The sequence below is a fragment of the Mytilus californianus genome, unplaced genomic scaffold (genome assembly GCF_021869535.1).
Source record: "Mytilus californianus isolate M0D057914Y unplaced genomic scaffold, xbMytCali1.0.p SCAF_46, whole genome shotgun sequence".
NCBI classification, from domain to species: Eukaryota; Metazoa; Mollusca; class Bivalvia; order Mytilida; family Mytilidae; genus Mytilus; species Mytilus californianus.
In genome coordinates, this window is record NW_026262697.1 from 724994 (window position 1) to 752594 (window position 27601).

Below are 27601 nucleotides of genomic sequence, written 5' to 3' on the forward strand. Positions count from 1 at the left end.
TTTTATAATATAATTCATGTTCAGTCGACCTTTAATTATTATATCAATGACTGAAATGATTTATAAACATCTAGATTGCAGATAACACTCGAAATTAACCCGACCTCTTTCCACACGGAATTCAAATAATTCTAGTTTGTCAATCGGTTGACTGCTTATAATGTAAAATACAAATATATCAAAAGTTTTTAAAACTAACAAAACACAATGATCGTTTCTCTTTTTCCCAATGTAAATGAAATGAGACAAAAAACATTTTATACCACAATAAGAAGAGGAGAGAATCAACATTTTCCGGATCTACTTGGAGCTAAATGACCCCCCAGATAAGTTGGATATCGCGGAAAGAAATATTAACACGGCAACTAGAAAGGCATTAAAGCACTGCCTTTAAAAATGCTTTGTTTGAAGTGTTTACAATGGTTTAAACATAACTCTATGAACATTTTCATGCACAGTACATTGTTTAAACAGGGCCCCAGATAGCTTCAACTGGTTTGAAAGAATTGTATAATTTTAGAACTTTTCCAGATTGGAATTAATAGTGATAAGGTGAATCACTGTTACTATGTTTCAAGTGAAAAATGTAGACAGATTATGTTTCACAGTTATACATCGCTGCAATGTTACTTTTCTTGCATTTTGGAATATTTTCACATTAAAAACTCCAATTTAAATAATCCATACACAAATAAAATGCTCCGCTGGGGCGCAGCTTGATACGACCGCAGAGGTCGAACCCTGAACAGTTGGGGCAAGTATGGACACAACATTCAAGCTTGATACAGCACTGAATTTGGATTGTAATTAAATATTTGACACAGCATAGGTTTCTGACACACAATGAATGTGGTCTTAGAACTTAAAAATTTTTAATTTACCAATTCAAACCATATCATTATTATTTGCTTTTATATATAAATCAAAAATAACCAATTTAAAATGGAAAATTTTAAAGAAAAAAAAGGATAAAAAAATCCCCCCCCCAAATTTTTTGAACCCCCTTATGATTCATCACCCCCAAACTCAATTCCAGCCTTCCCTTTGTGGTATGGTACCTTGCAGTACAATTTCAGAGAGATCCATACACTTGAACACAAGTTATTGTCTGGAGACTAGAAAAATGCTTATTTTTTGGCCCCTTTTTGGCCCCAAATTCCTAAACGTTTAGGGCAATTACCTCCAAACTCAAACCCAGCTTTCCCTTTGTGATATGGAACCTTGCAGTACAATTTCATAAAGTTCCATACACTAACACACAAGTTATTGTCCTGAAACTAGAAAAATGCTTGTTTTTTTGCCCCTTTATGGCCCCTAATTACTAAAATTTTGAGGGAATTACCCCCAAAATTAATCCCACCCTTCCCTTTGTGGTATGGTACCTTGCAGTACAATTTCAGAGAGATCCATACACTTGAACACAAGTTATTGTCTGGAGACTAGAAAAATGCTTATTTTTTGGCCCCTTTTTGGCCCCAAATTCCTAAATGTTTAGGGCAATTACCTCCAAACTCAAACCCAGCTTTCCCTTTGTGATATGGAACCTTGCAGTACAATTTCATAAAGATCCATACACTAACACACAAGTTATTGTCCTGGAACTAGAAAAATGCTTGTTTTTTTGCCCCTTTATGGCCCCTAATTCCTAAAATTTTGAGGGAATTACCCCCAAAATTAATCCCACCCTTCCCTTTGTGGTATGGTACCTTGCAGTACAATTTCAGAGAGATCCATACACTTGAACACAAGTTATTGTCTGGAAACTAGAAAAATGCTTATTTTTGGCCCATTTTTGGCCCCTTACTCCTAAACATTTTGGGCAATTACCCCCAAACTCAATTCCAGCTTTCCCTTTGTGATATGGAACCTTGTAGTACAATTTCATAAAGATCCATACACTTACATACAAGTTATTGTCATGAAACCAAAAAAAATGCTTGTTTTTTGCCCCTTTTTGGCCCCTAATTCCTAAAAGTTGGAGGCAATTACCCCCAAAATCAATCCCAGCAGTCCCTTTGTGATATGGAACCTTGTGGTACAATGTCAGAGAGATCCATACACTTACACACAAGTTATTGTCATGAAACTAGAAAAATGCTTATTTTTTGCCCCTTTTTGGCCCCTAATTCCTAAAATTTGGAAGCAATTACCGCCAAAATCAATCCCAGCATTCCCTTTGTGATATGGAACCTTGTGGTACAATGTCAGAGAGATCCATACACTAACACACAAGTTATGTCTGGAAGTTACAAAAAAGCTTATATTTGGCCCCTTTTTGGCCCCTAATTCCTTAACTGTTGGTACCATAACCCCCAAAATCAATCCCCACCTTCCTTTTGTGGAATTGAACCTTATGGTAAAATTTCATAGAGATCCATTTACTTAAACTAAAGTTAAAGTGCGAAAACCAATGTGTCTTCCGACGACGACAACAACGACGCTTGACGACAACGACGACAACGCCAACGTCATACCAATATACGACCGCAAAATTTTTTGCAGTCTTATAAAAATGAAATCTGTGACTCTATAAGTTATTTACATAGAGGAATTGATTAGTTTTAAAACAGTTTTCTCAAAAAATGTGCATATTTTAAGAAATTTGAAGAGGTTGATTCTGTATCAAAATTAATCTGTTAGGGGTTATCAGCTGAATTGGACCCAACTATTCATTAATTCAGTCATCAACATTCACATATATACAAATAAGAAGATGTGGTATGATTGCCAATGAGACAACTCTCCACAAAAGACCAAATGACAGAAGTTAACAACCATAGGTCACTGTACGGCCTTCAACAATGAGCAAAACCCATACCGCATAGTCAGCTTAAAAAGGCCCATAATGACATGTAAAACATATGTTCACCAATATACCAGTTAGTCATTCTCAAATTTGAACACTTGAAGTATAATGATGTTATCCAATCACGATCACACTGTATATGACAACTATAGCATTATTGTTAAAATAAATGTACAATAACTTATCTAATCAGACATTGCAGATCTTGTAAATGTTATGCATTTCACCTCCTGTCACATGGGAAGTTGACACCCTTTCCCATTTAATCTTGCTTGATTACTTTATTCATTCCAAACAAGTCTAAAGAAACAATTTACCTATCGTCTAAAGATTTAATTTTATCTTGGTATTTCTTGTCTATAGTCTTCAGTTCCTTTACCAACTTTTCACATTTTTCAGACATAGATTTCTTGTCATCAATCAGCTGTAATAGAAGATACTTCAAATGATGCCAATAAAACATATATCCAAATAAACTTATCTATGTTAAAATAAAATGCTCCGCTGGGGCGCAGCTTGATACGACCGCAGAGGTCGAACCCTGAACAGTTGGGGCAAGTATGGACACAACATTCAAGCTTGATACAGCTCTGAATTTGGATTGTAATTAAATATTTGACACAGCATAGGTTTCTGACACAGAATGAAAGTGGTCTAACAACTTAAATTTTTTTAATTTACCTATTCAAACCATATCATTATTATTTGCTTTTATATATAAATCAGAAATAACCAATTTAAAATGGAAAATTTTAAAGAAAAAAAAGGAAAAAACAATCCCCCCCAAATTTTTTGAACCCCCTTATGATTCATCACCCCCAAACTCAATCCCAGCCTTCCCTTTGTGGTATGGTACCTTGCAGTACAATTTCAGAGAGATCCATACACTTGAACACAAGTTATTGTTTGGAAACTAGAAAAATGCTTGTTTTTTTTCCCTTTTTGGCCCCTAATTCCTAAAATTATGAGGCAATTACCCCCAAAATCAATCCCAGCCTTCCCTTTATGGTATGGTACCTTGTAGTACAATTTCAGAGAGATCCATACACTTGAACACAAGTTATTGTCTGGAAACTAGAAAAATGCTTATTTTTGGCCCCTTTTTGGCCCCTTATTCCTAAACTTTTTGGGCAATTACCCCCAAACTCAATTCCAGCTTTCCCTTTGTGATATGGAACCTTGCAGTACAATTTCATAAAGATCCATACACTTACACACAAGTTATTGTCATGAAACTAGAAAAATGCTTGTTTTTTGCCCCTTTTTGGCCCCTAATTCCTAAAATTTGGAGGCAATTACCCCCAAAATCAATCCCAGCATTCCCTTTGTGATATGGAACCTTGTGATACAATGTCAGAGAGATCCATACACTTACACACAAGTTATTGTCATGAAACTAGAAAAAGTCTTTTTTTTGGCCCTTTTTGGCCCCTAATTCCTAAAATTTGGAGGCAATTACCCCCAAAATCAATCCCAGCATTCCCTTTATGATATGGAACCTTGTGGTACAATGTCAGAGAGATCCATACACTAACACACAAGTTATGTCTGGAAGTTACAAAAATGCTTATTTTTGGCCCCTTTTGGCCCCTTATTCCTTAACTGTTGGTACCATAACCCCCAAAATCAATCCCCACCTTCCTTTTGTGGTATTGAACCTTATGGTAAAATTTCATTGACATCCATTCACTTAAACTAAAGTTAGAGTGCGAAAACTAATGTGTCTTCGGACGACGACGACGACGCCAACGTCATACCAATATACGACCACAAAATTTTTTTTGCAGTCGTATTAAAACACATACCCAATACCTTTGATTCATATAATTTCGGTTACCAGAAAAGTTTTTTACTATACACTCATTTCTAACGTCTAACAATATCCATTCGTTTGCTCAAAATACTGATGTAGATTTTATGCCCAACAAAAGCACAAATGACGTGAAATAACGTCACCTAAAACTAAACACTTTGACCGGAAGATAACAATTGAAATCAAGCGTATTAAAATTACCTATGTTAAAAAAGACACTAACCAGTGTGAACATTTGACTTTGTCTCATCTTTAAACAACATTCAAGTGTGAATGGAAACATTTATTTCATCTTTATAATCACAGACAGATTCATGTGGTTCCATTTGATTTCATACAAGTCTCACTCATGTAGAGAACACATATTTTCCTGTACAAGTGTGCACACAGGAATGTCTTAAGTTTGACAATAGTTGAACATCTTTCATATAATTTTATAGCAGTTAGTGTTACTGGTGGAGAAAAAAGAAATGCTTAAACACAAATACCTTGAAAGAAAACTGAGACCCCTTATGAAAATGGAGTGCCCAAACACCAATGCTGGGGAAATAAATGATAGACTAAGGATTTTAAGGGAAAAAGAGTGCCGCAACACCAATGCTGGACAGGTTTATAATGAACTGAGATCACTGTTGGGCAAGTAAATATCAAACCTAGAACTCTTTCTTACTTACATAATAATAGACAGATTGAATAACATAGTGGACACATACATGTTTCACTTAATTTATAAAATACAAATCCAATACTTCAATCTGTGTTCAAAGAAAGGTCTCCCAAGTATAACGTAACACACATCAAGGTATCCAATCACCAAGCTTTATATTTTGTTTATTTTGCCCTGTTAATTTTGGTGGTTGTAACCTTTGGATAGTTCTTTTTCCCATGCAATTTACTATTCATGTTATAATTGTACTCAGACTGGACATTTCATCCATTTGAGATGAGAGTATCTTCCATTGAAAACAACTTATAAAGAAAAAAGGTAAGTTTTATCTCTTGTTCAATGATTAATTACTTTTAGAAAAATTATCTATCTGTTTGTTCTGGGGATTTTCAACCTATTCAAGGTCGAGGTATTTTTCTTTTTTTTCTCCAATATTTCACACTTGTTTTCACTGAAATTGCTCCGTATATCAGATATTGACAATGCAGTTACCTGATCTATAAATCCTAAATGTCTTTTTATAGCTTCCTCATACTCATCTTTTTGAACATCCAATCTTTTGTTCATTTCCCTCTCTGCTTCTCTAGCATGTCGTACAGTTAACTCCCTTTGCTGGTTCTATTTATAGAAATAAATAAAAGGACATGTATTTTACAATTCTATAAATAGAAACAAAACAAATAACATAAAAGCACTTCCCTTTTTCGCCTCAATTTCCAGTCACTCACTAAACTAATGTTATTCAACGCCAATAAATAACCAAAGTTTTCATTTTTATTTTCTCTTTAAATCCAATTTATTTGCTACCATTCCACCAAATAATGTTGGATAATTAACAGAAAATTACAAAAAAAACTTTCTGTAGCAAAGATACACTTTTCTTTTTCCTTCTAACCAAATAATGTTAAATAACAATTATAAATTACCAAAGCTTTCTGCAGCATAGAAACACTTCTCTTTTTCTCATCTAATTCCATTCTCTGCGACAGAACTGTAGATGTTACTTCATCTGCAGCTTCCTTTGCATGGTCCAACTGTAGAAGTTCATCAGCGGAGGGTACTAGCATGGGCGGTAACTCAAAATTATGAGATTCTTTTGCTAGTTCCTGTGAAGAAAGAAAATAGATTTTAAAGAATAATTTGAATGGTGATTCAGGAATACAGTAGGAATAAATCTAAACTTGATATACATGTTTTTAGATTAAATTCTATTGTTCAAATAAATTTATAATGGTATATTTTTCAATATAGAAAAGTTGTTCTTCACAAAGTTTTGTAATACAAAGAATGAATTAGAAATGTGCCAGAAAAGGGGAGGTAATTAACAACGGACCTACAGCTCTCAGACTTGTATGGCATTTAATTATCTGTTTATACATTTCTCAATTTTTCAAACATGACACAACAACCTCTATTGTTTTCAATTCTAGGGGCCGTCTTAAACTTGCAGTGAGGTGAGTTTTTTTGCTCTGTGATGAAGGCCTCACTGTGACTTTGAGATGAAGAACAGCAATAAAGCGCTGTTCTTTGCTTTTTGTGTGTTTTTTGCTGTGCATGTACTGATTTTATGTCATGGATTGATGGACCCCATATCCTTTGTTTTTCTATTAAATGATTGATTGTTGTTTGTTTACTGTCCTGTGAGATGAGAACATATAATTAGATTGTGTAGATTCTGTAACAGGGTGAATCTAGATTATCTAATCAAAAAACATTTTTCAAGTTGCTAAAGGAATTTAGTTCTTTCTTTAAAATTCTGCAGACAACCAAGTTGTCACTAAGCAGATTTTCACTAACTTATTATTTTTTTTTAGAATTACCATGACCAAAAAGGTGTATATATAACAAATAAGTGTGCACATTACATTGTTTTTCATAGTGTGTTCAAAATAATATACCTGGTCTACAGAACTGAGTCTGTCTGACGTCTGTACTTCATCTAAGAAGGTCATTATACTTTTTAACTTATCGTCTGTCAAAAATCCACTCTTACTAACAGAATCTCCGACTGAGTTTAATTTCTGTAACTTCTCAGATGTTAAATGAGATTTGGTTGAATCTTTATCTATGTCTTCCACTGAAACAAATAAGCATATCAAAACAGAAGACAAGGAAATTAACACATCAGATTTATTCTAAGGCCTTTAACATTTTGAAATAAAAGTTTACTAGGCAATATTTTTAATACAGGGAGCTGGGAGGTTACAAATTACTTTCAAATAATATTTTGTTAAAATGTCGTTTAAACATGTTTTGTTTCTTTATTCTGGACAGAAACAAAATTTTATAAAAATAATAATTTACTGGCACATAAACCCAATGTGATGTACACTTGTAACCCATTCAATTATATAGTTTATTCCTTTTAGACATTTATCAGTACATATTATACATTATACAACTAAATTTTTATTGCAAAATCTTTCATCAAAATAATTATTTCCCACATGAAAATAGCCTTTTTACATGTTCCTCAGAGTATATATAACAAACCGTACGATGAGTGAACATTGTATCATTGTTTTATGGCTTGGGCTGCAAACATCGTAAGAGTATTTTCTAATGAATTCAATTATGTCGTGATTAGGGACACTAACTTTCAATCAGTTGTACATCAAAGACTAACTTTCAATCAGTTGTACATCAAAGAGCTTTGAATACCTTTTAAAATTCAGACAAGAAATTATAAAATTGTAAATCAAAACGAAATAATTAATTGCCTTTGTCCACGCTTGTAATGGAAGTTATAAATGAACACTTTAACCTAGTGTGACAAAGCAAGGATTTTGACAGTTCAAAACATTTTCAATGAATTTCTATCTATTGTTTTATTGTTATTCCAACAACGATTCCAGAATTTACGTAATTGAAACATTTATTTTTCATTTTTGAAACATTTATGTATCCCCCAAAATGTCTTTTTTTTCTCCATCCACGAAAATAAATACCCAAGAAAATAAATGAATCCACAGTATTTGATGGCTAGTTTAAGTATAGACTTACACCATCAATTCTTTATGACTAGTTTAGGGTTAGACTTACACCAATCATTCCTTGTGACTAGTTTAGGGTTAGACTTACACCACCAATTCTTTGTGACTAGTTTAGAGATAGACTTACACCACCCATTCTTTGTGACTAGTTTAGGGTTAGACTTACACCACCCATTCTTTGTGACTAGTTTAGGGTTAGACTTACACCATGTATTCTTTGTGACTAGTTTAGGGTTAGACTTACACCATGTATTCTTTGTGACTTGTATAGGGTTAGACTTACACCACCCATTCTTTGTGACTAGTTTAGGGTTATACTAAAACCAAGTATTCTTTGTGACTACTTAACGGTTAGACTTACACCATGTTTTCTTTGACTAGTTTAGGGTTAGACTTACAGTACCCAATCTGTGCGACTAGTTTAGGGTTAAACTTTCACCACCTAATCTTTGTGACTGGTTAAGGATTAGACTTACACAATGTATGCTTTGTGACTAGTTCAGAGATAGACTTACACCATGCATTCTTTGTGACTAGTTTAGAGATAGACTTACACCATGCATTCTTTGTGACTAGTTTAGAAAAAGACTTACACCACCCATTCTTTGTGACTAGTTTAGAGATAGACTTACACCACCCATTCTTTTTGACTAGTTTAGAGATAGACTTACACCATGCATTCTTTGTGACTAGTTTAGAAAAAGACTTACACCACCCATTCTTTGTGACTAGTTTAGAGATAGACTTACACCACCCATTCTTTGTGACTAGTTTAGAGATAGACTTACACCATGCATTCTTTGTGACTAGTTTAGAGATAGACTTACACCACCCATTCTTTTTGACTAGTTTAGAGATAGACTTACACCATGCATTCTTTGTGACTAGTTTAGAGATAGACTTACACCACCCATTCTTTTTGACTAGTTTAGAGATAGACTTACACCATGCATTCTTTGTGACTAGTTTAGAGATAGACTTACACCACCCATTCTTTTTGACTAGTTTAGAGATAGACTTACACCATGCATTCTTTGTGACTAGTTTAGAGATAGACGTACACCACCCATTCTTTGTGACTAGTTTAGAGATAGACGTACACCACCCATTCTTTGTGACTAGTTTAGAGATAGACTTACACCATTCATTCTTTGTGACTAGTTTAGAAAAAGACTTACACCACCCATTCTTTGTGACTAGTTTAGAGATAGACTTACACCACCCTTTCTTTGTGACTAGTTTAGAGATAGACTTACACCATGCAATCTTTGTGACTAGTTTAGAAAAAGACTTACAACATGCTTTCTTTGTGACTAGTTTAGAGATAGATTTACACCATGCATTCTTTGTGTCTAGTTTAGAGATAGACTTACACCATGCATTCTTTGTGACTAGTTTAGAGATAGACTTACACCATGCATTCTTTGTGACTAGTTTAGAGATAGACTTACACCATGCATTCTTTGTGACTAGTTTAGAAATTGACTTACACCACCCATTCTTTGTGACTAGTTTAGAGATAGACTTACACCATGCATTCTTTGTGACTGGTTTAGGAGTTTCCAATTGTTCATCAGCTTCTAACTTTTTAAGAGTATCTAACAGATCATCTAATGTTGTTTTAGTTGATGCAGCCTCGCTCCTTTCTTTTCTTGCACTCTCTCTACTAGACTCTCCTGGGTTTATATTTGATATTGACTACAACATGCATCAAAACATAAAGGTTATTCTATAAGTTTAATATTTTCCATAGGAAGTCAATTTATCATTTTCCAAGATAAGTCAATTAAACAAAAAAGGAGTTATATGAAGGAGTGATAAAAATACACCACAGCAAGGCACAATTTACTGCCAAGATCATTATGTTTTTATAGGTACTTACATTGATTCTATAGGTACTTACATTGATTCTGTTATCAATGTGTATTGCTATAGAGTTATTAACCCTTATGTTTCTATATCATGTTGATACTTATATTTTGGCATTGCTGCCATTGCACAAGGTCATGTTTTCCAAGACTGTTTATGGTGTCATATCACTAAATCCATTGGATGTGTACTGATTGGTATTTTGTCTTAAATACATGATTTTTTTTTATTAGTTGTTATTGACTTCAAACTAGCTTTTATTAACTGCAGGTACTATCAGATCAGTACTTTTTGTCTTTGATGTTTGTTGTTTGTGTATGTTTGTATGCGTGTTAATACCTCTATTAAATCTTCATCCTCATCTCTAAGTTTAGAAACAGAAGTATTTGTATCTTGACCAATTTAAACGTGTTTATACTGAATGTATGAATACCTCTAATAAATCTTCATCCTTATCCAGAAATGTTAATATCACGATCAATTTAAACGTGTTTATACAGAATGTATGAATACCTCTAATAAATCTTCATCCTCATCTTTAAGTGTAGAAACAGAAGTATTTGTATCACGATCAATGTTACTATCTTTAGATTTACTTGGTACAGGAGAGCCACTAACTGGTGATTTCTTTTTTCCTACACGTAATGGTTTTTTGGTTATTTTACCACTTGCTTGTAAATATGTTATTTCCTCCTCCGCTTTTCTTTTAACTTCTTCCCTTTTAAGTTCTCTTTTTTTCTGTAATTCCTGTAGAATATGAATAAAATATGTGTATCTTTGGTGTTCATCAACTTTTTCAAGCATCACAGTAGATACAAGTGCTTGTGATTCTATTTGATTTCACAGTAGATACAAGGGAGGTTATCCTTCCTGAGGACTTGTGATTGTATGTGATTTCACAGTAGATACAAGGGAGGTTATCCTTCCTGAGGACTTGTGATTGTATGTGATTTCACAGTAGATACAAGGGAGGTTATCCTTCCTGAGGACTTGTGATTGTATGTGATTTCACAGTAGATACAAGGGAGGTTATCCTTCCTGAGGACTTGTGATTGTATGTGATTTCACAGTAGATACAAGGGAGGTTATCCTTCCTGAGGACTTGTGATTGTATGTGATTTCACAGTAGATACAAGGGAGGTTATCCTCCATGAGGACTTGTGATTCTATTTGATTTCACAGTAGATACAAGGGAGGTTATCCTTCCTGAGGACTTGTGATTGTATGTGATTTCACAGTAGATACAAGGGAGGTTATCCTTCCTGAGGACTTGTGATTGTATGTGATTTCACAGTAGATACAAGGGAGGTTATCCTTCCTGAGGACTTGTGATTCTATTTGATTTCACAGTAGATACAAGGGAGGTTATCCTTCCTGAGGACTTGATTCTATTTGATTTCACAGTAGATACAAGGGAGGTTATCCTTCCCGAGGACTTGTGATTCTATGTGATTTCACAGTAGATACAAGGGAGGTTATCCTTCCCGAGGACTTGTGATTCTATGTGATTTCACAGTAGATACAAGGGAGGTTATCCTCCCCGAGGACTTGTGATTCTATGTGATTTCACAGTAGATACAAGGGAGGTTACCCTCCCAGAGGACTTGTGATTGTATGTGATTTCACAGTAGATACAAGGGAGGTTACCCTCCCCGAGGACTTGTGATTGTATGTGATTTCACAGTAGATACAAGGGAAGTTACCCTCCCCGAGGACTTGTGATTGTATGTGATTTCACAGTAGATACAAGGGAGGTTATCCTTCCCGAGGACTTGTGATTGTATGTGATTTCACAGTAGATACAAGGGAGGTTATCCTTCCCGAGGACTTGTGATTGTATGTGATTTCACAGTAGATACAAGGGAGGTTATCCTTTCCGAGGACTTGTGATTGTATGTGATTTCACAGTAGATACAAGGGAGGTTATCCTCCCTGAGGACTTGTGATTCTATGTGATTTCACAGTAGATACAAGGGAGGTTACCCTTCCTGAGGACTTGTGATTCTATGTGATTTCACAGTAGATACAAGGGAGGTTATCCTCCCTGAGGACTTGTGATTGTATGTGATTTCACAGTAGATACAAGGGAGGTTATCCTTCCTGAGGACTTGTGATTGTATGTGATTTCACAGTAGATACAAGGGAGGTTATCCTTCCTGAGGACTTGTGATTGTATGTGATTTCACAGTAGATACAAGGGAGGTTACCCTTCCTGATGAATACATGGTTTCAGAATCTAAAGGACTGTAGGTAATTTCATTATTTGTACCCCAAAATTAAAACAAATTCATGTCATTGGCTGACGTTCTATTGTTTAATACATTCTTAACCAATCACAATTCGTTGGTGTACACTTTTGAAAATTTTACCCAGAATGCACCAAATGTGAAACAGCGAACTGAGATTCTATGTGATTTCCTCACTGAGTTATTGTAGCTGCAAAGCAGAGTGAAGGACTTTTTTTATGTAAATAAAATATTTTTCATACAAGATTTGAAATAATATATTCTTTTCTACAGAAAAAAGTTTTTTTTTCTTCAAAAATGTATTCTGAAAGAAATGAAGGCTGTTCCATAAAAGCAGAAATGGGACACAGTGAATGCACTTTCAAATCTTAGCTATGGGTGAGTGCCAAATCCCTTTTGCACAATGATAATGTTAGAGAAATGAAAAAAATGCCTCTATAAGTGGTGACTCCAGTTTGAAAGCATCTTCTCTGTCCTTGGTTACAATGTATGTTTAAATGGGACAGCCTTGAAGCAATAGAACAATGAATATCTTTTATTACAAAATCAAAGCAGGGAATGTGCTGGGTTTCTCATATGTTACAAAATGTAATTTTTATTTCATTTGACGACAAAATATTGCTGCTGGCGATATTTCTGGCACCACTATCTTACAAATATCAAAAATGTTCTTGCTTGACTGTTGCGATTACAACATTCAATATCAGAGACCAAAAGAGGTAAAATATTTAAAGGTTATAATAATTATAGTTATTCAACTTGTCATCAGAGAGAAAAAGAGATCAAACTTATTTTGAAAATTATCAAAAAATCATTGAATTAATAATTGTGTCATATAAAGGGCTAAAGCTTGGAATAATACCTGAATAGCTTGTTGTCTTGCTTGCCTAGCTTTTTCCTCTCTTAATTTTTTCCTGTCTTCAGCACTTTTTTTCTCATTTTCATCCTCACTTAGAAAATCTAGGTCTAACATTTTATGATCTACATGATCCTGTTTTTTCTGTTGCAGTAAACGTTTAAGGGCAGCTTCCCCTGCTTTCACAGTTGCCTCATTTCTCAATTGACGAGCTTTGTGCTCACGATACCATCGCTGAATTTTTGTTGCTGCATTGTTTAAAGTCTTTATAAAATCCTCTGCAATATTCCGTCCTATTTGTTGTGATGTGTCTTGTTTTTTTAATTGTTGTGACACATCTTGTTTTTTCACCTCATTAACAGGAGTTTTATGTTTAATATTTTGATAAGAATTTTCTATATTTGACAACGAAGCTTTCACTTGTTGAGGTTTACTAGTTACAACCATATTGTTAGCAATACCACTAAAGTTACTAGCTTTAGGCACAGCATCTTTCACAACCCTATCACGTGGACTTAAGAATAAATCATTCATTTTATCTTGTTGAAGTTTATGCTTTTCTTTAAGTGCTTGTATTTTACTCAAGCTTGATGATAAACAGTCTTCTTCTGAATCAGAGCTGCTTCGAACACTTGATGGTTGGAAAAAATTTTCCTGTCTATCTGAAGAAGGTAAAAAATCATCAAAATCTTTATTTTCTGTTCTTGTTGTACTGTTAGTTCTTGCTGTACTGTTAGATCTTGCTGTACTGTTTGTTCTTGCACTGTCGCCTGCTCCAAATTTCTTTGGCTGTAAAAAAATGATTTTTCATTGAAAGAAAATGCTTATAGTACTGAGATTTAATACTTTGAAACAAGTTATAGCAGAATGATAATCCTGAAGTTTTTTTTTTATTATAACTTCAAGCTGCAGTGTTCTCCACAGTATTTTCAAATAGCACCATTGGATTAGAAATAGCACTGTTTCCCTAAAATTATAGCACCACATTTATAATCTATTCAGAGAGCTGTAAATTTATGTACATTTTTGTATTATCATAGTAACAGTCCATAATAGAATTGTAGATTTCTTTTGGTCTTTTTGTGTCTTTGGGTGGATTTCTCCTTAACACATACCCTGCATCTCTTTTTGTTCATTTTTACTCCTATTAAACTTACGCTTGGCTGCCAGAGAACTTTAACTGCATTGGGTCCTGGTTTCTTCTGGGAAGCTGAAGGCGCTTTAATCTTTGGTTGCATGGAATTTTCAAACAGTTCTAGGAAGTCATCACTGAAAAAAATGAACCATTTTTATTCCTTCTCTTATAATGTGGGCTAAATGCTTTTAATATGTTCTATCGTCACCAAAATTTAAAGTCCCTAACTTCTCTTACCTTACAGATTTCCAAAGTTGCCTTGGCCCCCTTTCTTATGTTACAGATGTCCAATGTTGTCCTGAACTTTTCTGACCTTATAGATGTCCATGTTGTCCTGACTTTTCTGACCATTTAGATGTTCAATGTTTTCCTGAACTTTTCTGACCTTGTAGATGTCCATTGTTGTCCTGAACCTTTTTGATCTTGTAGATGTCCAATGTAGTCCTGTATCTATCAGTGTGTCTGAAAGTATCTTACTTTGCAGATCTCCATTGCATTTCTTACCTCACAGATCTCCCATTTTATTTTCTTACCTCGCAGATCTCCCATTGTATTTTCTTACCTTGCAGATCTCCAATTGTATTTTCTTACCTTACAGATCTCCCATTGTATTTTCTTACCTTACAGATCTCCCATTGTATTTTCTTACCTCGCAGATCTTCCATTGTATTTTCTTACCTCGCAGATCTCCCTTTGTATTTTCTTACCTTGCACATCTCCCATTGTATTTTTCTTACCTTACAAATCTCCCATTGTATTTTCTTACCTTACAGATCTCCCATTGTATTTTCTTACCTTACAGATCTCCCATTGTATTTTCTTACCTCGCAGATCTTCCATTGTATTTTCTTACCTTGCACATCTCCCATTGTTTTTTCTTACCTTGCAGATCTCCCATTGTATTTTCTTACCTTGCAGATCTCCAAATGTATTTTCTTACCTTGCACATCTCCCATTGTATTTTCTTACCTTGCACATCTCCCATTGTATTTTCTTACCTCGCAGATCTCCCTTTGTATTTTTCTTACCTTGCACATCTCCCATTGTATTTTCTTACCTTACTGATCTCCTATGGTATTTTCTTACATTACAGATCTCCCATTGTTTTTTCTTACCTTGCAAATCTCCCATTGTATTTTCTTACCTTGCAGATCTCCCATTGTATTTTCTTACCTTGCAGATCTCCCATTGTACTTTCTTACCTTACAGATCTCCCATTATATTTTCTTACCTTACACATCTCCCATTGTATTTTCTTACCTTACACATCTCCCATTGTATTTTCTTACCTTGCACATCTCCAATTGTATTTTCTTACCTTACAGATCTCCCATTGTATTTTCTTACCTTACTGATCTCCCATTGTATTTTCTTACCTTGCAGATCTCCCATTGTATTTTCTTACCTTGCTGATCCCCCATTGTATTTTCTTACCTTACAGATCTCCCATTATATTTTTCTTACCTTGCAGATCTCCCATGTTGCCTTGAATTTTTCTTACGAGCTGAAGATGCATCACTTCTTTGACTCAAACCATCAACTCCTGTTCAAATATAAAATATGAAATATAAGACAAATTTAAAGATGTGTTAAATGAAGAGTCAAAATGCACAACATTTCTAGACCCAGAATCATGTAAAGTTTGACATATTACATAGGCATGTTGACCTGATATCTAGACCCAGAATGATGTAAAGCTTGACATACTGCATAGGCATGTTGACCTGATATCTAGACCCAGAATGATGTAAAGCTTGACATACTGCATAGGCATGTTGACTTCATATCTAGACCCAGAATGATGTAAAGCTTGACATACTGCATAGGCATGTTGACCTCATATCTAGACCCAGAGTGATTATTACTGATCATCAGGTTCAACAAAGCAACATACTTTGACATGTCATCACCACGGAAGGATGGGTGATTATTTACCAATCATCAGGTTCAACAAATCAACTTACTTTGTCATGTCATCACCACTGACGGATGGGTGATTATTTACCAATCATCAGGTTCAACAATTCAACTTACTTTGACATGTCATCACCACTGACGGATGGGTGATTATTTACCAATCATCAGGTTCAACATATTTTTTTTATGTCTGGGCCTTTTATAGCCGACTATACGGTATGGGTTTTTCTCATTGTTGAAGGCTGTACAGTTGTCTATAATTGCTTACATCCACTTCATTTGAACTTTGGTGGATAGTTGTCTTATTGGCAATCATACCTCATCTCCTTATTTTTATCTTGACATATCACCTCTGATGTATGATTATTAACTGATCATCAGGTTAGACAAACCTTGATACGTCATCACCACTGACGAATGGGTATTTTTTTCTTCTAATTATCAGGTTCAACATACCTCGACATGTCATCACCACTGACAGATGGGTACTGTTGGCAAAATAACCAATACCATGAGATTTATCAGGATCAGCAATTTACAGTAACTCAGAGCTGGTAAGCATCCTAACATTTATTTATCAATTTTAGTTTTTATTAAAAAAATGTGAATCTTTAAAAAGTGTGTAGCTTTATGACCATAAACGTTTTACTAGTGCATGCACATGACATGCATTTTAACTTGTTGATAAAGTCTCACTATATTTTTAAGTAGATTTTAATATTTGTCTATATTTGAATGATTATTACTATTTTCAATTTTTACCATGTAGAGAATTCCTCTTTTTTGTACTGGACTGTGATTTCTGTACATCCTGTCAAAATAAAGTTAATTTTTATCCTTGTACATTTGATATATAAACTGCATATGCTTATAAACAACAGTTAAATAAAACAGATATCACAACTCTGTGGCAATAAAAACAATATTTTCTAGATTAGTTTTCATCATCTAAACTCATCATCTAAAATGCTCCACTATTGAATTAAGTGCCTTTTTTTGGTTTGATTTCTCTGCTTGATGTTCTATCTATCAAAATAAGAGATTGAGTTTTTATAATACCCTACAATCTATCAAGATAACGGATTGAGTTTTTATAATACCCTAGTATAATCTATCAAGATAACGGATTGAGTTTTTATAATACCCTACAATCTATCAAGATAACGGATTGAGTTTTTATAATACCCTACAATACGTTCCTGTGCTATTCCAATGAATGAATCTTGTCTGTCATTGACACTCTCTTCAATAACAAAATATTATGTTGATTTTAGGTCTTTGTTAACACTGATTCTTGTCAATGGTTTGATTCTCATCAATGACAACTTGTCAAGGGTCTGATTCTGGTCAATGACAACTTGTCATGGGTCTGATTCTCATCAATGACAACTTGTCAAGGGTCTGATTCTCGTCAATGACAACTTGTCAAGGGTCTGATTCTCATCAATGACAACTTGTCAAGGGTCTGATTCTTGTCAATGACAACTTGTCAAGGGTCTGATTCTGGTCAATGACAACTTGTCAAGGGTCTGATTCTGGTCAATGACAACTTGTCAAGGGTCTGATTCTGGTCAATGACAACTTGTCAAGGGTCTGATTCTCGTCAATGACAACTTGTCAAGGGTCTGATTCTCTGGTCAATGGCAACTTGTCAAGGGTCTGATTCTTGTCAATGACAACTTGTCAAGGGACTGATTCTGGTCAATGACAACTTGTCAAGGGTCTGATTCTTGTCAATGACAACTTGTCAAGGGTTGGATTCTTGTCAATGACAACTTGTCAAGGGTCTGATTCTGGTCAATGAGAACTTGTCAAGGGTCTGATTCTTGTCAATGAGAACTTGTCAAGGGTCTGATTCTGGTCAATGACAACTTGTCAAGGGTCTGATTCTCTGGTCAATGGCAACTTGTCAAGGGTCTGATTCTTGTCAATGACAACTTGTCAAGGGTCTGATTCACGTCAATGACAACTTGTCAAGGGTCTGATTCACGTCAATGACAACTTGTCAAGGGTCTGATTCTGGTCAATGACAACTTGTCAAGGGTCTGATTCTTGTCAATGACAACTTGTCAAGGGTCTGATTTTGGTCAATGACAACTTGTCATGGATCTGATTCTTGTCAATGACAACTTGTCATGGGTCTGATTCTGGTCAATGACAACTTGTCAAGGGTCTGATTCTTGTCAATGACAATTTGTCAAGGGTCTGATTCTGGTCAATGACAACTTGTCAAGGGTCTGATTCTTGTCAATGACAACTTGTCAAGGGTCTGATTTTGGTCAATGACAACTTGTCATGGATCTGATTCTTGTCAATGACAACTTGTCATGGGTCTGATTCTGGTCAATGACAACTTGTCAAGGGTCTGATTCTTGTCAATGACAACTTGTCAAGGGTCTGATTCTGGTCAATGACAACTTGTCAAGGGTCTGATTTTGGTCAATGACAACTTGTCATGGATCTGATTCTTGTCAATGACAACTTGTCAAGGGTCTGATTCTTGTCAATGACAACTTGTCAAGGGTCTGATTCTGGTCAATGAGAACTTGTCAAGGGTCTGATTCTTGTCAATGAGAACTTGTCAAGGGTCTGATTCTGGTCAACGACAACTTGTCAAGGGTCTGATTCTGGTCAATGACAACTTGTCAAGGGTCTGGTTCACGTCAATGTCAACTTGTCAAGGGTCTGATTCTTGTCTATGACAGCTAGTCAAGGGTCTGATTCTGGTCAATGACAACTTGTCAAGGGTCTGATTCTTGTCAATGACAGCTTGTCAAGGGTCTGATTCTGGTCAATGACAACTTGTCAAGGGTCTGATTCTGGTCAATGACAACTTGTCAAGGATCTGATTCTCGTCAATGACAACTTGTCAAGGGACTGATTCTCTTCAATGACAGCTTGTCAAGGGTCTGATTCTTGTCAATGATACTTTGTCAAGGGTCTGATTCTCGTCAATGACAACTTGTCAAGGGTGATTCTCATCAATGACAACTTGTCAAGGGTGATTCTCATCAATGACAACTTGTCCATGGTCTGATTCTCATCAATGACAGCTTATCATGGATCTGATTCTGGTCAATGACAACTTGTCAAGGGTCTGATTCTCGTCAACTTTCCCCTTTAAATAACCTAATTCTGTCTAGGAACTAGCTTTAGATCAACAAAGTAAGAGAAATTCATCTTTAATCAACTTACCCCTTTAGATTGCCTCACATCAGTCACTGAACTAGGCCGATGTAGATGACGTGATTTTGAACTTGAGGATATCTGAGACCCAGTCAAGCTAAGATTTAAATCTGACTTCTGACTCCTTGAAGTCATGACTGTCAAATCTGTAAGTATAAAAAAATGTTCAGCATGACAAATATTTTAAGATAAATTTAAAACTTAACAAGCAAAAAGCTGGCACTGACAACTGCTGCTCCCCAACTGCACATTATCGAGAGAAAACGTTTTTATTTCAAAGGGTTAATACAAGTATGCTAGGAGGGCCAAATAAACAGGTACAATTATTGCTAATTGTTCATTATTATTAATGTGTTACAATTCATAGTAATAGTAGCATACCATCCCGAAACAAGCATTTTTAAAAAAAAAATATTTTTTAGTAACAGTGACCTTGACCCAGAGATTTGCTAGTGCTTGTCATTTTCATCATTTATGTAATCATTTGCACTTTGAAATAATTTCCCTTGAGGTAATTTTTTTTTTGTACATCAAAATCATATCCCTTTTGGGTGATATCATAATTATATAAGCCATTTGGAAGATAATCCCCAACCTGTACAATTCAATGCAGCGTGCTTACTTTGATACAATTAGATCTGCAGACAGTAGTGCTAACATAAACATAATAAAAAGCAACTTATGTAGACATTACATGCATTGTACAGGGTTCTCACTGTCTGGACTCATCATTTTCAAAACTGGTCCAGAGATGCATCAAGATTGTAAAAATGTTGTATCAACTGAGCACATACATGTATATCATAAGTTAAAAAATAATCTAAATTTGATGTCCTTTTCTTGCTCTATTTTGTCATGAAGACTGAAATAATAAATTTTATAGCAATAACATTCTATCTTCTCACTGTTGGGACTCACCATGGCCAAAAATGACTGATTCATATATTGTGTTCTCTATAAAATTAACAAATTATTAAAAGTATTGTCTCAAATTTTGACAAAGAAATTCAGATAATTGTCTTCCTAGTCCATATTTATAAATAGAAAAAAATAAGTCAGTTATTTCTACACAAGAAAACATTTTGCTGGTAATCTAGTAACATTAAATCAAGTGTGTAATTTAAATAATAATTTAAAAATTGTTAGAAAACAAATATAACAAACTAAGTAAATTTATTAATTTTACAGGTACGAAGACACATTTTTCTTGTTGTATGAATACATATATTCATAATTTAATTATTTACAACTGTGTTTAAAATTATGTGCTTATGTAAGCCCCAGGAAAACAAAAAAATATTTTAATCCAGTTTTCTATATTTAAAGGATCACTGTATTTTTTCAATGTTAAAATATATATATAAATATACGTTATTGTGTCATTTTCTTTTTCTTTTCATTTTATTTATAAATTAAATTGTTACCCAATCATTGTTTTCAATTCTACCTTGCTACCCCAATCATTGTTTTCAATTCTACCTTGTTACCCCAATCATTGTTTTCAATTCTACCAAATTTAACTTGATTGTTCTGCCTATAATGGGCGTCTTTAATTGACAATAAAATATTGAACTTCAACTTGTACTGTCTTTTTATGCACTTTAAAATAAGTACAAGAATCATGCAAATAAAGAAAAAAATGCTTATCAGATCGTCAGTATATCAGATTTAAAAAAAAATTAGAAATTACACTATTTCTAGTACAAAAACATGCATGCAAAAACAATGCAAAAAATTGCAATCATTAAAAATATTGTTGCAGGTAACAAGACTCTTCGGCATCAAGACATTTCGGAACCAAGACAAATCGACATCTCTTTTTTTATCTCTATTTTTTCATTGTATCATTAAAAGTTAAGAAAACTAGATGTGTAGAAACCACATGAATGGCCATGCTCACAAAAAAAAGCTTTAAGCCACAAATTTTCAAATTCCAAAGCCCATTTCGGCAAAATCAGTGGAGTTGAACCAGATGTAAACTCAATCTGTAACTCATCATAGAAGACTCACATACTAAAAATCAGTTCAATAAATGAAGGCGTTTAGAAAAAATTCGTAAGAGGTTCCACTGAACCCTGCGTCTCGTCAGCGATTTTTGGTGTCAGTGTCAAAGAGTAATGTTAACTTTAAAAGTTACAAGCCTTAACTTAAAGCACTGAGAAGCCATATTGAGTAAAAGCCAAGAACATCAAAAAATTGTCAACACTTTAGAATTTCCTATACTTTCACAATGTCAGACGTATGTGAAGTAATAATAAAAATTTTCATTAGACAATTTTTTTAATATTTATAATAATGTAAATGTTAATGACAGTCTGAGTGCACAAAAATGAGAGATAAAAAATACAAAACATTTGCTTCTATGTATACTGACCCTGTGAATAGTATACTGTCAATATACATGATATATTATGTCCAAGACTAACCCATATAATTACACAAAATTTCCAAACAGAAGACATGTATTAAATCTAAGAAAACCTAAATCAGTATCAGGCCACTGTGGCCACAGTATTAGTTGTAAATAATAAGGTCTGAAAGCTTAACAGCGGTATAAACATAGTAGCTTTATGAGGTGCTGATTTGTCTTGATACCAAACTGTCTCTCACTGATACTGAATTGTCCTGGTGCTGATTAGTCTCAGTGAGGAAGAATTCCTTGTTGCACACTAAAACTCCAATGGAGATTTTCAAAAGTTGGCAGGTGTGAGATCTAGGTCCGAGACAACTCAGCCTGGAGACAACTCAGAATGTCTAAAAAAAGACAAATAAGATCGTCTATGAAGAAAATTGGGACTGTCTATGAAGTCAACTCAGACCGTCTATAAAGTCAACATGGACCAAACTCAGACTGTCTATAATGGCAACCCAGACAAAGTAGAAGCCTGAAGAGAAGTCATACCCTCTAAAAAAAAGTTTTGAAGCCCAATTTGACTATGCAAATGACGAAAAATACAACTCGGACTGTCTTTGAAGAGATGTCTATATATAGACAAATCAAGATCACAACTTTTAGACTCCGGACAATTTGTATTGACATGCATCCGTCTATTGTTGAAGATTGAATTTGCTCCCTAGATTTTTTGTTTCTGTTGTTTAAAAGCTTATGAGTAAATAACGTTTGCAATGTTTTTGTAGATTCTATTTTTTATGGCTTGATATATGTTACATCCTCGATTATTTTAAGTATTGTGTTATTACATGTAGTCTAAGCATACTCCAATTTTCAAAATAAAACTTTAACTTTAATATATACATACATACTATTTATTTCATCAAAGAAACAATTTCAAATCAAATAGCATTAGTAACAAGTATGTCATTTACATGTACATAAGAAACATATAATTTGAATAAAACCTAAAGACACACACTAAATCAAAGAAATAAATTTCAAGTCAGGTAACATAAGCATCAAGTTTGGGATTCACATGCAAATGATATTGTCATCATATATAATATTTAATAATTTATATAGTTCAAATCCTCTTCTAATACTTTGTTTGAGTTGTCATAAAGATGATCCAAGTTGACTTTAAATTATACTATCCAAGTTGACTTTATAGATGGTCCGAGCAGTCTTTCAATGTTTTTATATTGGTCAGAAGCTCGAACAAGCTTGTAGTGTCTATACATAATAATTGCTGAATCGAAATAAACTTTTCTTATCTTATCTTATCCCAATTGACTTATTTGTCGGTCTGAGTTGTCCCTCATTGTGAGATCTGTCGTTCTCTCCATACACTCCAGCTTCCTCCACCAGTAAAAACTGCCAACCACTAAATAGCCAATAGCGTTGAAAGTGGCGTTAAACACCATGTCTCTTCTCAGATTTTCTATACAACCTTGAAAAGAATTTACATGCCTCGTTCCCAGAAATGAAAGCAACCTACCCAAATGTCTCTTCTTAAAAAGACATCAACAAAGAGACGTTCATTTCAATTGAAGACTCAGTGACAGTTAGCAGTTCTGTCTGTTCACATTTTTGTGTATTGCCGGAAATAAGATGTAAACAACACATGCGTAGATAAAAGGGAACCAGGCTCTTCCGAAACTTCCATAAATAGTTCCAAATTCTTGGGCGTAAAGTGTTATTTTTTTTTTAACAAAGCAAATATAATATTTCTAATGTATTAATTTCCAAAATTCAGTTTAATCAAAGTGAAAAAGGGCTAAACTGTACTCAAATACAAATACTCTTTATTTTGAATAAAGTCTAACTTTTTTGTTATTTTTTATATCGCACGAATTAAATTATGGATGTATGTTGTTAGGTTCTTCGGGAAGCCATTTTGGATTTTTTGAAAGAATAGAAAGACGAAATAAAAGCAAAAAAGGGTTACCAAAATTTGGTATTTTGGTGCCTTAGTAATTTCGTAGCATGCGTCTGTCATTTCAGATTCAATATTTATAGCTATGGCTGATAGGCGAAAGCTACAAGGTAAGGAAATCGGAACTATTTAGGTCATTAAAAATTCCCCCGAAAGCACCATATTTCTATTCTTTCATTTCACTAAAAATGTCTGCAAAAGATTTAAATGGACATTCGGTACCTGTTGAAAATATTTATCAGCATGTTTCAATCTGTTAGATTATTGTTGATAGCATGCATGATGAATGTTATTATCGTACTTGTTTGTTATTGTCTGTGACCCTATTTTCTAATTTACATCGTATAAGAGTACGCAGTTTCATCAGTTAATTAATTGTCTCAAGGGCATGCCCCTTACTTGTATGGTTGTATTTGAATATTAAGTCAATACATTTGTATTGACATCTGGGAAACTAGTACTTAGACTATTGACACTATTTTAACTGACATCAATTGCTTGTAGATTGACAAACATCAAGTTTTAGTAATAGTATGCATAATCACCCCGATTAAAGTTATAACAAAATGTTTCTGTGGCATTTTGAAATGAAATTTAATAAGCAGAAGTGCAGTTTAAAAGTATCCAATAATTGATATAATTAAGTCCAGTAAATACATCAGAGCTGCGTATTTGCTTGATTACACCATGAATAAAATCAAAAACATAACCATTGACAATTGTAGCATTCAGAAACCAATTCTTGTTGCTGTAGAGTGTATTATCAAAAATTGTCCCAAAATTTATGTATTTTTGTATATTCAGAAAAAAAAACTTCCTTTGTTCTAAAAGTTGAGTGCCCAATCTAAAAACTTATCTGGTTCATGTTACACTTTTGAAATCTCATCCCTTGTTCAAATCTTGTATCCCTAGTAAACAAAAGTGACCAGTTTATTTGCTTGGCCGCGATATGAGTCAGAGAGGAAGAAAGATAGTACAGTTAGTGCCCAAGAAATATATTCAGGAGGAACACCACTAATTAGGTATCCAATTTAGGTTATGATTGATGGATTAATGTCCAAAGATAAATATTCCATGCATGTTCAGGACAGGTACTAGCTATGATTACGTTCAAATCGAAACATGAGCGAAAAATTATTGTTACATTTAAAGGGGCATTAGCTGTCAAATTCATGTTCACTGATTTGACTCAAATTCTCATATTTGATTTATAACATACTTAAACGTATATCCAAATTACAAAAAAGTCTGAAATAAACAATTAACAATGCATGGACTAGATAATATGTATCAACATTTCGTGTGTATTTTTGTCTAGACGCCATCTAATTAACCATCGAGATTACCTCTGAAGACTGCCGACGGTCATATAACCCAATATAAAGATAAATATAAATATAAACAGATAGTGACCACATGCAATTGGATTTTTCCTAGTCTTTTTGATTTCATATTGTAGGTTAAAAAGTATGTTTATCATCATTTTTACCTGTATAAGAATGATTTTTTGTGGATAGAATCAGTCAACCAAATGGTTCATCCTTGTTTCAATTTCAATGTTGACATGCTTTTTCTTTTAAAAGCTGAATACAAGCGTAACCCATGTCCAGCTAAGGGTTAAATTGAAGGTCACATCAATACAGATTTAATGAGGTTGAATTATTCACTTGCAAACTTATTTTGACAAAATTGAACCAAATTGGCTGCTAAAAGGGAATTATTATTTCACTTTTTCACTTTTATTAATGATTGAACAAAAAAAAATAATAATTTAATTTTTTTTTTATATCTCGTAGCTAATGCCACTTTTATACTTATTGCCAGAATGCAAGGACGAGTTGGGAGTAGATTAATTATGGACGTTGATAGTATTTCCTGCAGGATGTTTTGGTGTTGTATGGCGCTTGCCATGCTTTCTTGACGCCCTGTCCTTTTTAGGAAAAAAAATTTGCGCCATGCCCCTTTTTCGTCGTATTTTAGAACGCCCCGCCGTAATTTAATATCGGTTCTGCAATTCATCTTTTAGCAAGACCATTTCTTCATCTTAACATTTTGAGTTGTTTCCCTTGGAATGAAAATCAAAATTTTAATGGCCGACATTTTATTGAATTTTGTAATGTAAAACAGAGTAAAAATATGATTAATGACTGAATCTAATGGGGACAATATCGATTTGTACATGTACCTCTATGAATTTAAAATGTAGACAATTTTAAAGGGAACCAGGCGATCGTTTGAGTTATAATTTTACGATGAATGGGATGAACATAATAAAATTTATCGATGTTTAAAATTGAGAATAATAATGGGGAATATGTCAAAGAGACAACAACCCGACCAAAGAGCAGATAACAGGCGAAGGGCACCAATGGGTCTTCAATGGAGCGAGAAAAATCCCGCACCCGGAGGTGGGCCTCAGCTGACCCCTAAATAAAAGTATGTACTAGTTCAGTGAAAATGGACGTCATACTAAACTCCAAAACATATAAATGAACTAAAATTAAAAAACATACAAGACTAACAAAGGTCAGAGGCTCCTGACTTGGGACAGGCGCAAAAATGCGGCAGGGTTAAACATGTTTTGTGGGATCTCAACCCTCCCCTATACCTCTAGCCAATGTAGAATAAAGAAACACACAGCAATACGCACAGTAAAAAACAGTTTGAAAGAAGTCTGAGTTCGATGTCAGAATAGGTAACAAAAGAAACTAAGGAAAATGACAATGATACATAAATTAACAAAGGACTACTAGCAATGCCAGCTCCAGACCTCAATTAAACTGATCGAAAGATTATGTCTTCATCATATGAAAATCAAGCACAATCCCTCCCGTAAGGGGGTTAGTATCATACCATCATAAAATATATGAGAAGAACATAACCCATATCATGCCAACAACTGGTTTTAGAATAAATGTGTTTATTTCCGATGCAAAGACCTTATCAGTGAATCAATATTAGTACCAAAATATGCCATTCTTAATGACTTGACAACAGTATCGTAACTATATCCCTTCTGAATAAGTCTTAAAGGTTTGGTTAGCTTTTTAGGTGAATGCCGACATTTTTGTGCTTTGTAACGAATATTACCATAAAAGATTGGATGTGAAATACCTGAACGTATAAGATGTCTGCATGTTGATTTATATTTACGATGATGTCCTTGTACCGATGATAAAATTTAGTAAATGTTTTGATTAGTTTGTGATATCGAAAACCCTGGTGTAATAATTTTTCAGTAATACAAAGATTTCTTTCGTTAAAATATTTTTTATATTTCGTTTTTATTTCGTTTGTTTATATTTTCTATTAATACTATTAGGTCTGTCGAGACGTCAGATTGGGTGTGAATTTACGACGGCTTTCATACTTTTGTTACAAATGTATATTAATAAAATTAAAAGTTAAGAATCTAGCTGATATAGTTTTGAATAGTGCAAAAAATCAACAACGTTTAAGAAAAAAACACCAAAAAAAAACCAGATGGAAAAAGATGAAAAGCAGAAGAATATGTATAGTAAGTCTTGCTATACAAATCTTTGAATATTCTAAAACTATTTGTACAGTTATGAGCCAAGGTAGCTTTGATTGGTTTAAACATGCGAGATCCGAAAGGTATTTTGCACTTCTTTTGTACATTAAAAAGCAATGCATTGCATATGCTCTTGGTCATTCAAAGTCCACTTTCACAACACATCCTTAGACACTCAGTCTCAGTGATCCAGTATTAAAGTTTATAACCGGAGTTATTGATTGAAATGAGGCAGTTGCACAAAGAACAT

At 34.1% G+C, this 27601-nt stretch overlaps 2 protein-coding genes across 4 annotated transcripts in view; one reads left to right on the top strand and one right to left on the bottom strand.

Annotated features, from left to right (window-relative positions):
- LOC127699999 (centrosomal protein of 131 kDa-like) overlaps window positions 1-23517 on the bottom strand; it is a 48139-nt gene extending 24622 nt beyond the window's left edge. The window contains exons 1-12 of one of the 2 annotated variants that reach the window (XM_052203426.1): window positions 23382-23517; window positions 19498-19634; window positions 17065-17113; window positions 15850-15928; window positions 14408-14519; window positions 13257-14039; window positions 10662-10895; window positions 9809-9977; window positions 7185-7363; window positions 6213-6392; window positions 5779-5904; window positions 3124-3230 (exon numbers count right to left, since the gene is read on the bottom strand). In XM_052203426.1, the coding sequence (XP_052059386.1) occupies window positions 3124-3230; window positions 5779-5904; window positions 6213-6392; window positions 7185-7363; window positions 9809-9977; window positions 10662-10895; window positions 13257-14039; window positions 14408-14519; window positions 15850-15928; window positions 17065-17113; window positions 19498-19623 (2144 nt within the window). In that variant the 5' untranslated portion in view covers window positions 19624-19634; window positions 23382-23517. Of the gene's footprint in view, window positions 1-3123; window positions 3231-5778; window positions 5905-6212; window positions 6393-7184; window positions 7364-9808; window positions 9978-10661; window positions 10896-13256; window positions 14040-14407; window positions 14520-15267; window positions 15498-15849; window positions 15929-17064; window positions 17114-19497; window positions 19635-23381 lie in introns of those variants that run through there. The other variant, XM_052203427.1, reaches the window with a different exon arrangement.
- Window positions 23518-23758: 241 nt separating this feature from the next.
- The window catches only part of LOC127700001 (CCR4-NOT transcription complex subunit 3-like), a 43011-nt gene continuing 39168 nt past the window's right edge, over window positions 23759-27601 (top strand). For both annotated transcript variants that reach the window (XM_052203429.1, XM_052203430.1), the window contains exon 1: window positions 23759-23929. In XM_052203429.1, coding sequence (XP_052059389.1) covers window positions 23905-23929 — 25 coding nt within the window. In that variant the 5' untranslated portion in view covers window positions 23759-23904. The remainder of the gene's footprint in view (window positions 23930-27601) is intronic.